General features: G+C 36.5%; 1 protein-coding gene across 1 annotated transcript; it reads left to right on the top strand.

Moving 5' to 3' along the window:
* The first annotated feature begins 7,230 nt into the window (after positions 1 to 7,230).
* noxo1a (NADPH oxidase organizer 1a) lies at positions 7,231 to 11,473 on the top strand. Its single transcript, XM_017462152.2, has 8 exons — positions 7,231 to 7,379; positions 7,502 to 7,582; positions 7,685 to 7,763; positions 8,331 to 8,511; positions 8,619 to 8,809; positions 8,904 to 9,011; positions 9,297 to 9,414; positions 9,645 to 11,473. Exons 1-8 carry the CDS (start codon positions 7,314 to 7,316, stop codon positions 10,267 to 10,269), a joined length of 1,449 nt encoding a protein of 482 aa, XP_017317641.1. The 5' UTR covers positions 7,231 to 7,313; the 3' UTR covers positions 10,270 to 11,473.
* Positions 11,474 to 14,157: the final 2,684 nt, after the last annotated feature.

Raw genomic sequence — 14,157 nt, 5'->3', positions numbered from 1 at the left:
AGTTTAGATAATCCAATGTTGCCAGAATTTTTGAATACGGATTGTTGACTGGAACTGAGGTTCCATTTATCCTGGCATCTCAAACAATGGTATGTTTGTAGTACCAAAGTTTGGATTACAGAGTGTGAAAAGATTGAAAGATTGTTGGGATGGCTGATCAGCAGCTCTTTATTAATAGGTTGAGAGAAATAACTATCAAACCCTTAACTGAATTTAGGTATGAATTTTTGGCGAACCAAGACAATTAACAAATGACAAATGACACTGATGACTGCAAACATGGCTGTGTCCTCTGTTGTATTTAAAAGTGGTAAACAACGGAGTGTTTTCCCCAGGACTTCAATTTGTTCTTGGACTTTGGTGCCAAGATGTTCTCTGCAGTGATTAATTGGACTTATTGACATTTGTACTTGGACTTGGTCTTGACCATGAGTCTGTAAAATAATGTTTGTGTTGTTGCACAAAGTTTGACAAGAAGTAATGTTGTCTTCATGAAAACATAGTCTAATAATTGGCTCATTGTACGAATAATGCTAACTAATTGAAGTGAAGTATAGGCCTCAAAAAGGATGTTTTTGTGAGTCTAGACCTGACCTTGGTTAGTCTTAGTCTTAGACTTGACAATGGGGGTCTTGAATGTAGCCCTAGCTTTTAGTAACAATTATGTGTGGGGAAGAGAGAGATAGCTTAGAGCGTTTTGGTACTCTAGTGCTGGTGAAAGATACAGTGAGACCTTACTGGAAAGGAAGCATTCAATAAAGCGAGCATCTTGTCTGTGAGCAAAAGCAAGGAAAGTAGTAGTATAATCTTCTGAAACATTTACAATAATTTGAGATTTGCTGTTATGTGGAAATATGACAAATTTGACTTGCAATGACCAGTTACTAGTAAATCAAATATTTAGCTTGTTCTGGTTTAAGAAAATGAGCATATTGAATAAATAAATAATTCCAGGATTGGCTTAATGATATAACAGTAAATAAAGGGGGGGGGGGGGGGGGGGGTTATAGCTGGGATAATAGATAACTCAAGAGTTGGCACCAATTTGAATACCCTCAGTTCACTGAAACTGAGATTTAATTCCATCTATGTCAAACAATGAATTGGAGAGAATGGCATGGAATGATTTCTTGATAATGTGGTGCTGTCAGATTGTGTTAAATACAGAACTGTAAACAATAAGTATAGTCTGGAAATGGTGGAAGTGTCCGTGTGCTGTAATAGTGAATACCAAATTCAGACCACAACATTATCTTCTTTTGTATGCATTTGTTTTGTTTGTATGCTAACAGAAAGGAGACCAGCATTGTGAGACTGAATTATAATTAGTGTTAGTGGCCAACAGTGGTTCAGTTCAAATGAGAGGGAATACAAATGGTTTAACCAAATTTATTTAGGGCCTTTCCAAACCCAAGGATGGTGCACAACGATAATCACAGTGGCTCAAGACACATGTAAATACAGAAAACACACACACACACACACACACACACACACACACACACATATACACACACACACACAAAATAAAAACGTAAATAAAAGCTGCAGCAAAAAAATAAAGCAGTGTTCCTTGTAGGTACCAACTAAATGCTATGAATGCACAAAAACGGGCAGATTCCTACTTTTTTGGGGGCACACATACACACAAACACACACTTGTAGAAGAGATTTAGAGGAACCAATCCTCTTAACATATTACTTGGAGGAAACCCACATGGACACAGGTAGAATATGTAAAACTCCACACAGACAGCAACTGAACCCTGGATCAAACCCTAGAGCTGTAATAATAATAATATTTTTATTACGGAATACTGGTTTAATCTCTCGCTGTGCATTTAAATTATTAAGCTTAAACTAAGCAAAATGAAAACAATTTCCAGACCCATTTCTCAATACTTAGGTAATTTTTTCCAAAACTCTTGACACAATTCTCCTAACCAATTTTCAGCTTGGCACAGCAGTTAATTTCACACCCGAAATGCTACCTTCACACATGTCCCATGTCACACATGCCCAAGAAATGCACTTCATACATGTCATGAATCAACTCATTCTTCTACTAGTAAAGGTTGCCACCCAAAGTGAGCTTCACTTTGTCACTCATAAAACAATGACTTTTAAAAAATGCTAACAACAGGGAGCATTACACAACGTTTATTTATTTTTCTTCCAAATTTCTTTGCAATACAACAATGACACTCTCTACTGTTTAGAATTCAAAGCAGTACGTATTACTGGAATGAATCAGACATGATGCAATATGGTTGAATATGTTTTATGCCATTGTTTTTGATGACCATTTGAACGACTGTAGTTTCCTGCACATCACTGAAAATCCTACCTCTCCCACCTGTGCTCAGTAACCGTTGGGTCCTAAGCAGAATTAAAAAAAACAATTACACAAGAGTGGGTTTGGAGGCTTTGCTCAATGTCCTTTTGAAATGCGCAGTTCAGTCACACACCCATAGGGCTGCCATAGACTCCCAGTGGGGAAGAAGAAGAAGAAGAAGAAGAAGAAGAAGAAGAAGAAGAAGAAGAAAACTAACAGATACAATAGGTTCCTACACACCTTCAGTGCTTGGCCCCTAATAAGAAATTTAACATATACAATAGGTGTCTACGCAGCTTCGGTGTTTGGCCCCTAAAAACTAACAGATACAGTAGGGGCTGCAGCCCCTTTGGGGCTTGGCCCCTAATAATGATAGTAAGAAAACTAACAGAAACAATAGGCGTTATAGCCCCTTCGGGGCTTGGCCCCTAATGAGCCACAGTTTAGTCCACATAGACAGCTGTTGTGCTCACTGTGTGAAGTGTTTTGAAAACCCCCAAAAACCTGTAAGTCAGAAATGGTTTCTAAGATAGACAGGTCATTATTCCTTGGAAAAATGTATTGGCCTCTACCAGTTTAATAACTGAATTATTACTGTACAAAGTGTCTGAATGATAACCATTCAGACACTGTGTACGTGCTGAACGTGCTGAAAACAAACAAAGGTATTCAGCAACACTTCCTCAATAACGTTTATAACTTGACAGGAATTCGTGTTAAAAACTTCCTTTAATCTATTTCTGAACACACTGGTCATGTTTAACTGTATTGCCCAAGATTTGCTAGTGTGTCAGAATATTGACACACCTGTTACGCACTTTGAGTAAATGACAGCTTATCTTCAAGCATAATCAATCAAGCAAACAATATTTTGTGCATAATAATTAACTGTTACATACTTCTTTTTTCACAAATAATTTGTTTTGTCTAATGAGGAAATAAATAACAGTTTTGGCATTTTGATTTAGAATAAAAATAAAAAAATGTTACCCTCCAAAATCAGTGACTGTACAAAAGAATCTTAAATCAACTTACATATTAAAATTAAAAGTGACTTTTTATATTAGAGACCTATATAATTTTTAAGTCAGTTTATTTACGAGCATACTCCAACATATATACTCCAACATATATACTCAATTGTTAATGAAAAAATTTTTGTTTGTTTTGTGCTACATGTTAAAAGAATAACTCATTATTAATATTAATAATTCATACTTAAGAATATGCTGAAGTAGATAATTAGAGATACTCCTAGAATATTACAGGATACTTACATTTTAAAGGCCCTTTAAAAATACATATCTTGATTTAAACATGACATAATTTTATACTCTTAGTTTAAATATAAAAGGCTACTAAAGTTGTTTGTGTTAAACCCTTTAACCCTTTATAAGACTCAGCACACGTGAACCTTCAAGACAATTGACATTTCAGTGCTTAAGCAAACAATTCTACTACTTTTAAATCATTTTAATTAAGCTGAACAACAAAATATTTATGTTCTAATTCTATTTAAATACTTTTATTGAGACAATGACGAGAGAATCTGGACATTACAGCACTAGATCCATGTTATTAAAAAGCATTGTTTATCATCAAAGCATTCACTGACCAAACAAACCAAATGCAGGGTCAGAAAAAATAAATGACAAGAAGAAGAAGAAGAGGAGGAATAAGAAGAAGAAGAAGAAGAAGAAGAAGAAGAAGAAGAAGAAGAAGAAGAAGAAGAAGAAGAAGAAGCTAAACAAAGGGGTAAGCAGTGGAACATAAATATACACTCACAGCAATACATACACTCAGAAAGCAACCTTGAGAAGGATAAGACTACATCAGGTTACACTCCTGTCAGCCAAAAACAGAAATCTAAGGCTACAGTGAGCACGGGCTCAACAAAACTGGACAGTTGAAGATTTCCCCCCGCAGTGTACAAGTGAGCCTGTGCCTACTGTAGCCTCACCACGGTTGTAAAGAGCAGTTATTTGAGTTACTGTAGCCTTCCTGTCAGTCTGTATATGTGTGTAAACTATTGAATGAGATCAGCAGGATCTGAAATGCTCAAATCAGCCTGTCTGGCACCAACAACCATGACACAGTCAAACTGACACGGTCAGTAAGATTGTAAAGTGGTACATACATACTGTACATATAAGAAGAAGAAGAAGAAGAAGAAGAAGAAGAAGAAGAAGAAGAGAAGAAGAAGAAGAAGAGGAACCTAAACAAAATGGCAGTGGAACATAAATATACATTCACATATACTACGTTAACTATACATTTATATATACTACTGTACTACGTATTATTGCGATACTAAAGCTAAAAAGTACCGCAGATGCTGCTGTATTTTTTAAACGATAGTTTCGTCAATATGGTAGTACCGCAATTAATGTATGTGTATAATGTATAATGTGTATAATACTATTTTCGCTAACACGACATGTCACTCCTTTTGCAGAATACACCAAGTTTAGTGACACTTCATTTAACCTAAATTCTTTACCTTAATCTTTAAAGATTTCCTGTTTGCTACCAAGCGAGCTAACGTTATGTGTGTGTGTGTGTGTGTGTGTGTGTGTGTAAACACTACAATCAGAGTTCATATTAGGTGCTTTTAGTGCTTGAATCTGACTTTTTGAAAATAACTTGGAAAAACTTGAAAGACGTCATTTTATATATAATAGTGCTTGGAAAGTGCTTGAATTATAAGAAGTAAATAAATACATAATCGCTAAATTACGTTAAAAAGTGTTTATCATCGTTAGAACACAAATACAATCCTTCCACTCAAAATATGACACCCCGCTGCAGCCCCTCCTCCCCTATATTAAAAATGCTATTAAAAAAAAAGAAGGAAAACAAAAGTACAAACTAAGTGTTAAGTGCTAAGAGGTTAAATGTTCTGTAGTAACACACACATTCCCTCATTTGAACACAGTAACTTTATTCTGTAAATGTATGACACTGCTTATATTTCTATACAATTACATGTTATAACCCCATTACAGTTACTGCTCTCATAAAAAAAAACACCATTACTTTTGTTCCTAAAAATAGCTAAATTCAGCATCAAACAACATATTTGATCAAAATGAATATTTTATTCAGAGTTATTGCGCTTCCTTTCTATTGCGCGCTGTTTGATTGACGCGCATGCGTGGACTCGCCCTCGTTCAGTGAAATTTAATGGAGACTCACTTGCTGTCAGGACGATTCATGTAAAACATTCTCATGTTTTGGATACGACCTGGATCGTGCACTTTTCCCACAGCAGCAACTTGCTCTGTGACCTCTGCTATTTTTCAGATGTGTTTTATTCATAGAAATGCGTTTTGTATGAAGTGAGGTCACTGAGGGGGATTATCCACAGTGACGTCACAGACCCACCTAATCCATAATAAAATTAGTTGTCGATTTTTTAAATGATCTATTATTATTATCAATTAGTTGTCGCAGCCTTAATCCTATATAAATATAACCTTCGTCATTTCATAGAACAACAGATAGCTCTAGGGAGTAGGCTATAGGGAGGGGTTTGGTATTCAGCCAGGAGTGTTTTGAGAACAGGAGTGTGCGACAGTGCAGGATTTCCCCGTATAGACAATGGCAACTCCTATTTACACCCCTGAAACTCCTGTAGGCTTGTGAAATAGCGAACTTTCTTCCTTAGCATTTTCACATTTCTTCAAAGTCATTTGCATAGATCTATTTTGACTAAAGACACTACGTGTAGACAATTTTGGTCACGTCAATCTTTCTTTTCAAATTTGGGATAAATTTCTATAAGATTAAATGCAAAACAACTTCTCTTAAACTGTAGTAATAAAAATAACAACACGCAACCTTAGAGGCATTATCTGAAACATAGCATATGAAATACATATCAATTTCCTTTATAAACCTTGTAAACCACACTTACTGGAGTTTTAACACCTAATTTCATTTATATATGAAAGCTTTTATCTCAGAATCGATTTCCCCCCATATTCAGAACAACAACAACAACAACAACAACAAGAACAAAAATATGTGTCTAGATGACACATATTATCCCCAATTATGAGGGATTTTGGAAAATGTTGATTATTGTTGTATTTATGTTACGCTGGAAATATACTGTACTGTACAAAACTCTTAGGCATCTCATTTTTGTACAAATCTTGTTATTGATGTTTATGACTTCTGCATTACTGAGTCATGAAAACAAGTTGTATATTTCCAAACATTACTTTAAAAAGTAATACAAAAAAAAAAAAAACTTACAGAAAAATGTGAGTAAAGAAAGCAACATATTACCCAGACCACTTTTAGACACACAACAACAACAACAACAACAACAACATAATGAAAGGTGTTGGGTTTTGAGTGTCTCCTGAAGAACTGTGGAAGATTCACCAAGATGCTTAGTAAAAGTTACAAGCTAACTTCCTTACAAAACTCAAAAGTGATATCTATTTTTATTTCCCTGTTCACCCTGTAGTCCTGAGGTGAATACATTACTAATCACCGCCACATCTAAACACTTGTAGATTGTACAGTCTAATTATCTCATGTGCTACAATATCCTGGCATTAACCCTAGGAAAAAAAACTGGAATAGATTTTAGGATTATGACAAACATGTCAGAGATTAATGAATGTGTTTCACTGTGTTTATTTTGTAATTTGTAACTCTCTCTACACTCATATTCTGATCCAAATGCACTCACCGGATTTCCTTTTCATCTCAAAACCACTTGTGTTGCTATAATTGAGCCACGTCATATAATCGAGTGTGTTTTCCCCACATAGCTACCTAATTCCCTGATGAAGCGTCGATAATTACAGACTTCCGAGGTTAAATAATCCAAAACGCATTCCTGCTTCTGACTCCGCCTTCCGGAGCTTTATAAAGACCTGTCCAGGGTGCGTTTCCTCACTGTGCTCACCTGCAGAATAACAGTGTATCTCCAGTGGAAAAGAGAGAATCTCCAAACACCGAAATGGAAGAACGCAGATCCCCTATTAATGTTCGCCTTTTAGGAGTGATGCACAAGGAGAAGAGCAAAGTAAGGCACATGTTTACTGTGCACGTGCAGTTTTTCTTATGCAGAGCAGCAGAACATTGCTCTTTTTAACGGAACAAAATGTTTACATCTGTAGCAAATCTGAATTTGTACCTTTCCTCTAGCTCTACATGGCTTCTGTTCTTTGGTCAGATCAAAGCGAGATCATCGTCTACAGAACGCTCGAGGAATTCAGAACATTGCATGTAAGTATTTTCCCCCAAGAAATGAATGTTGTTGTTGTTGTTGTTGTTGTTGTTTTAGACTAATTTCTACAGACTTTTTGACGTGTGCTATTTGTTCTTCAGATCCAGCTTAAGAAGAAATGTGCAGCTTCAAATGTAGGTCCTTTTAAAAGGTCGATCAGGATTGTTCCTAAGTTTAAAGGTAAATATGGTCTTGCTATATTCGTTTTAAAATAAAATACTTATTTTTTATTATATAAATATAATACATAATTATATAGTACATATTAATTGTTTCTAAATAAACACTTATTTTTAAATAAACATAAAATAAATACTGTGTCTATTATTTGGGCCTAATGTCCATTAATATTTTAAACAGCAAGATGTAGTTGTAACTATAAATGTATTTAGAATGGTTCTTTTTCTTCTTCTTCTTCTTCTTCTTCTTCTTCTTATTATTATTATTATTATTCTTTTTTATGTCAGTGTCGATTGTTGTTGCTGTGTGTTGTGCTTGTGCGGGTTCAGGGTCCAAGATGAATTTCCTTGAAAACATATAAACTAAACTAATTCTATAATAAATCATATTTATTTTAAAATAAAGTGCTTATTTTTATTATATAAATATAATACATAGTTATAGAATACATATGACCTATTTCTAAATAAACACTTATTTTTAAATAAACATTAAAGAATAAAACAGTGTCTATTATTTGAGCCTTAGACCTAATGTTGAGCCTTTTTTTCACACATCTGCCTGCAGCTGAGAAAGTAAAGAGAGGCATTCACAAGAACTACAGTAAGTCCCTCCTGAGGCTGAAGCCGCTGGAAGAGTACTGCACGGCACTGCTGAGCGCTCATCAATCTGTCTCTCAAAGCTCCGATCTCATCCAATTTCTGCTTCCCAGACCAGAAGATCTGACACCAGAATTTTCCCAGAACAGGTACACACACACACACACACACACACACACACACACACACACACACACACTTTTCTATATACGAGAAATGAAATAAAGTAGGCTAAGTGAAATGTTCTTTGGCACAGCATTATGGTCATGCCGTCGGAAGAGTCTCTGGGCAGAAGCTTTATACCAAAATCAGATGCGGGTGTAACCCAGCCATTCGTGACCCAGGTGTACCGATGCATCGCTGCCTATGAGACTAAGGACACAAAGAACCGGCCTTTCAAGGTTGAGGTGGGAGAGGCTGTGGATGTGCTCATCAAGGACAAAGCAGGTGAGCGTAATTATATAGCCTCATGCCTTATCTTTCATTCACTATTCACATGTTTGTATGCTTTCATGTAAATTTTGTAACTGTGTCCTCACAGGCTGGTGGTTGGTTGAGAATGAGGCTAAATGCCTCGCCTGGTTTCCTGCCCCATACCTGGAGAACGCTGAGGCAGACGATGAGGCCGCAGATCAAGAAGTTGGAGAAAGTAAGATCTTTTTAACAGGATTATAGAAAACATATTCTCTTTGTGAATTGGACAGGAAAATAACATTCCCAAGACTTGTATTGCTTGTTAAACCTGTCACCATTGGCTTTAAGCCAATGTCGAGGAATTTATAGGCCTACAGACATAATGTTGTTATTGTAGTTCCGAGTTCACGTACAGGACAGACTTCTACTGTCATGACTTACTTACGCATCTCAAGTTATGTAACTTCAAAGTTATGTAAAAAAGTTTAGGTAACTTTTATTCCCAATCTTCTTCCTATAGGTGCTCTCTTTGTTGCCACCAAATGTTACAAATCCACAAAAATAGACGAACTGTCTGTGGAGATTGGATCTGTGGTTGAGGTTCTACGAAAATCGAATGACGGATGGTGGTTAGCGAGGTAAGCATTCATCTCTGTGACCGCAAACAAAGAAGCAGATAATGCACAAACCACAGATAAACTCACCATTTGTTATTGAATAAACAGAGACCTACATGTCAAGCATGAATAAAAGTGTACAGGGACATTGCATGAAGGAATGTTGATGATTTATCTCCTTTGATTTGTTCCCATTAAATTGTTCCCAATATTGTTTCTTGAAGTCACATTGCCCTTCTCTTTTATCTCAGGTACAACTGCAGGACTGGTTACATCCCTGCCATGTACCTGCAACCATATATGAATCCACAGGTGAAAATAATTAACGCTCAGAGGGGGCTTCAAAGTTCTTACCTAAACTTGGCTCAGCTTCAGGGCACTGCTAGCTGTTCTCTGATGATCCCAGGATATGAGCTCAGTCGTTCGCAGTGCAACCTCCTGCAGCTTCCAGGAGGCAACTTGAGTCTCAATGATAAGGCCAAATCACACTCGCTGAATGCTCTCACAGATGTTCACCATGTGCCACCCACCATCAGAGTCGAGCCAGTGGAGGATAACAGGGCCAGGAGCTTGAGCGGCAGCAGTGAAGAAAGTTTTAGTGACAGTTCCAGCTCCTCAAGCAGTAGGTCTGTCCATGTGGACAGCCCTGAGAACATCCGGCAGTGTAAAACGCCCCAGCCCGATCACGTGAATCCCACCAATGGCAAGCTCTTGCCCAGCACATCTGAGCCCAACGTGTTCAAGTTGCCCGGGACACCCAAAATTCCCCCCAGGCCTCAGGCACAAGAGATCCTCAAACGGTGCACCACTGTAACACGTAAAAACATCTCCAGAAGCCAGATGCTTTCTCCATCTGGGGACATCTACTGCCGCTGAACACAACTCTGAAATGTTGCTCTTTTCACTATTCCAGCTAGATATGGGTAACCAGACCCGTGTAAGCATGGATGCTTAGCTACGTGTGATAAGCAGGATTCAGTTTAATGTTGCAGGTAGAGGTCAGTGTGTAGTGAAGCAGAATACTCATAAAATGTTCTTTTGTTTTTCTTATTGAACATAGCCAATGCAGTTGCTTTCTTTTGCTTAATCCATAAATCTAGGCAGAAAGTCTTTGAACGGCAACTGCAATCTGCTTAATGATGCATGCCATATATTTTGTTATAGATCACTTATACTAGAATTACTGACACAGTAGACAAGTTTAAGGGCTCTTTGGTTGTCCCCCTTAAAGCAGAGGGTTCTCAAACTTCAGCCTGAGGTCCCCCTTCCCCCCAAACACCACATCCTCTTAGTGAATAATAAAATGTCTAATGCCTCCCAATCAAACAGACAAAAAGCTTTCTCCACAGTCTGTACATAGACATGTAGTCCTAAAACAGAATTGTTATGAGAGCTGCAGGCTGTGAGTTATGGTTGGCTGGCACCTTACAATTTAATAGTGCTTTATAGCATCTGCTATTTTCAGACATGTACCACTCTTACAGGTTGAAGCTGTTACTGATCAAATTAAAAGCAACCCAGTTTGAGATTTGCTAACTTGAAGGTTCTATGCGGAATCCTATCAAAATGATTACTCAGTGAGTGAAATGTGCCATCTCTAATAGATATATATACATATATATAATGTAAACATTTTCTTCGCTATGGTTTGTACTGAAATGTTTATAAAAAATGTTTCGGATACTTTTTTCTTTGTTTAGCCATACTGAAAATCTCTTCCATACTGGAAATCCAATGTAGTGCATCATATATGCAATATTTATTGTACTTGTCACTATAGTACAATATCATATGATTGATCTTACATATCAGTGCATTTTTATATAATTAAACATAGTCTTTTTTTTTTTTGTTTTTAAACTAATTATGTGGAATGCGTTATTGTAATGTGAAGTGTGAGAACATTATCTGTTCTGTACTGTATCATCATCTTATTCTCTCTTAAATTCTATATGTAGAATTGGCAAATCTACTTTTATACAAAAAAATTGATTGTTGAGAATGACATTTTCCTAATAATTTTGTATCTCTTCCTTTGTGTATGTACAATAAAAATCAAATAAATATAATCTACACCTAACTGAAGTTCTTGCATTCATTTCTATCTCAACTCAAAATTTGTGCAGTGAACACAGCTCTCAAAAAAAAATTCTTATTTATAAACTCAGGAGACTGTATTTTAAAGATAATTTTGTAAAATACAAATAAGCTTTACAGATCTTTATTGGTAAGGGTTTAAACTGTTTTCATGCTTGTTCAATGAACCATGAACAATTGTTGCACATGCACCTGTGGAACAGTCCTTAAGACACGAACAGTTTACAGGTGGTAGGCAATTAATGTCAGATTGGCAATAATTTAGGACACTAAAGAGACTTTTCTAACTCTGAAAAACACCAGAAGAAAGATGTCTAGGGTTCCTGCTCAGCTGCGTGAACATGCCATAGACCTGCTGCAGTGAGGCATGAGGACTGCAGATGAGGCCAGAGCAATAAACTGCAATGTCTGTAAAGTAAGACGCCTAAGACGGTGCTACAGGGGGACAGGAAGGACAGCTGATCGTCCTTGCAGTGTAAAATTACATGTAACCATGTGTCCCCCCCTGGACGTGATCGAGAACTTGCAAATGCCTTGGTGGAAGAGTGGAGTAACAACTCACAGCAAGAACTGACAAATCTGGTGCAGCCCATGAGGATGAGATGCACTGTAGTACTTAAAGCAGCTGGAGACCACACAACATACTGACTGTTACTTTAATATTGAATATTTAATATTTGTTCAGGGACTCATTACTCCATTTCTGTTCGTCAAATGTCTGTGAAACGTGTTCAGATGTTGAATCTTTTTTTAAGTTAATAGAAAAATGTACACATGTTAAGGAATTTTCTGGAAATAAAAGCAGTCGAATGCGAGACGATGTTTCATTTTTTTGTTGAGTTTATTAGGAAATTCAAAGCACAGCAAATTACTTTTTTCTAAAATACCCCATTGTGGCTTGAAGTAATCAAACTGATTATGTTAGTTGGTATATGTAGCTCTTCTCTGTTTCCCTCATACATGTCTACATATTATTTCAATGTGGCTTTGTAATGAGTCCAAAACAAGAGTAAGACAGGTCAGATATCATGGCTCCAAGTAGTCTGGAATATTGGACACTAATTGTACGTCAGAAACCTGTCAACATTTTGGTTTTGCTTCACGCATACAAAGATTGCACAGATAGGAATCTGTGAATACATCAAATACATGATTGGCAAGATTGCTCAAGCCTCAGTTCTGGTTGATCAAGCAGGACATGTATTAGATACACCTGCAGCACAATAAATTGTGCTGTGGAATGTTAAATGGTTCTCTCTTTTTTGGGCATTTATGTTCCATGTACACTACCAGTCAAAACTTAGGAGACACTTATCTGAAATGTTTCTCATGATCTTAAAAACTTTTTGATCTGAAGGTGTATGATTAAATGTATGAAATCACTGTTGTAGACAAAAATATAATTGTGCCAACATATTCATTTCTTTGATTAGAAAACTAACATTTTATTTACAAAAAAAAAAACAACAACTTTTTTTAATGGATGACCTGGATCGAAATATTCTTAAAAGCAGGCAATAAGTTTTTCCAGGAGTAATTGAACCCCTTCTAAAATAATCAATTCTTCCCTTAGCACTGGCTATGTGCCTAAATCATTTACATTGGCAGTTATCAAACCCCTGATTAAAAAACTTGACCTCGACCCCTGTCAATTGTCAACTGTCAAATCTCCCGTTTATCTCCAAGATATTCGAAAAGGTTGTAGCACAGCAGCTATGCTCACACCCATATAGGAATAACATTCATGAAATGTATCAGTCAGGATTTAGGCCTCATCATAGCACAGAGACAGCACTGGTTAAAGTAATAAATGACCCACTACTGGCCTCTGATCAGGGTTGTGTCTCCATGCTTGTGTTACTTGACCTTAGTGCAGCTTTTGATACTATAGATCATACTATTCTCCTTGATAGATTAGAAAATGTTGTTGGCATTAAGGGAACAGCCCTCTCCTGGCTCAGATCTTATTTGACCGATCGTTATCAGTTCGTAGATATAAATGGTGACCTCTCTAAGCATTCTGAGGTTAAATTTGGAGTTCCACAAGGCTCTGATTTAGGCCCACTACTTTTTACTTTATATAAACCTCTAGGTCAAATTATTCATAAACCTGGAATTAACTTCCACAAAGCAAAAAGGGTGTCTACTTTGAACATGCTAAAATACTAAATTACTTTGATTTTTTTTCCTTAATATAATTCCCATAGTTTCATTTGTGTTATTGCATAGTTCTGATGACTTTATTATTATTCTAAAATGTGTGTATGTATGTGGGTGGGGGGCTGCCTATACCATATATTGTCTTCTGAACTTCAAGAAATCAATAATATCCTGTATATTACAGCAAAATAATGAAAATGTCGTATTTAAAATTTAACCTTGCCTAAGCTGTCTTCCTGAAAAGATAATGTTGAACAAACATATTGGTAAAAACAGTCAGTCTGCCTACATGTCTTTAAAGCCTTACCAGCTATGTGCTTTTCTCTCACAATTAATGTCACAAAACTGGACAAAACCCTAATCAATTCAGTTTGTTCAGCTGTCAAAATCTACATGCATTCTGGGTAACCAGACTTAAAATGCTATACCTTGTAATATACATGCAAAACAAAAACAGCTTTAATTTGAGGGCATTTACATCCAAATCGGGTGGACGGTGTAGGATTT

The sequence above is a fragment of the Ictalurus punctatus genome, chromosome 2 (assembly GCF_001660625.3).
Source record: "Ictalurus punctatus breed USDA103 chromosome 2, Coco_2.0, whole genome shotgun sequence".
Lineage (NCBI taxonomy): Eukaryota > Metazoa > Chordata > Actinopteri > Siluriformes > Ictaluridae > Ictalurus > Ictalurus punctatus.
This window is presented reverse-complemented; position numbering and strand designations above follow the sequence as displayed.

What these genes read in the sequence shown, in the direction of transcription:
- noxo1a (XM_017462152.2), top strand. Translation starts at nt 7,314, where the DNA reads ATGGAAGAACGCAGATCCCCTATTAATGTTCGCCTTTTAGGAGTGATG. An exon ending in GATTGTTCCTAAGTTTAAAG is followed by an intron (nt 7,764 to 8,330) that starts GTAAATATGGTC and finishes ATCTGCCTGCAG; the next exon opens with CTGAGAAAGTAAAGAGAGGC. An exon ending in GACGGATGGTGGTTAGCGAG is followed by an intron (nt 9,415 to 9,644) that starts GTAAGCATTCAT and finishes CTTTTATCTCAG; the next exon opens with GTACAACTGCAGGACTGGTT.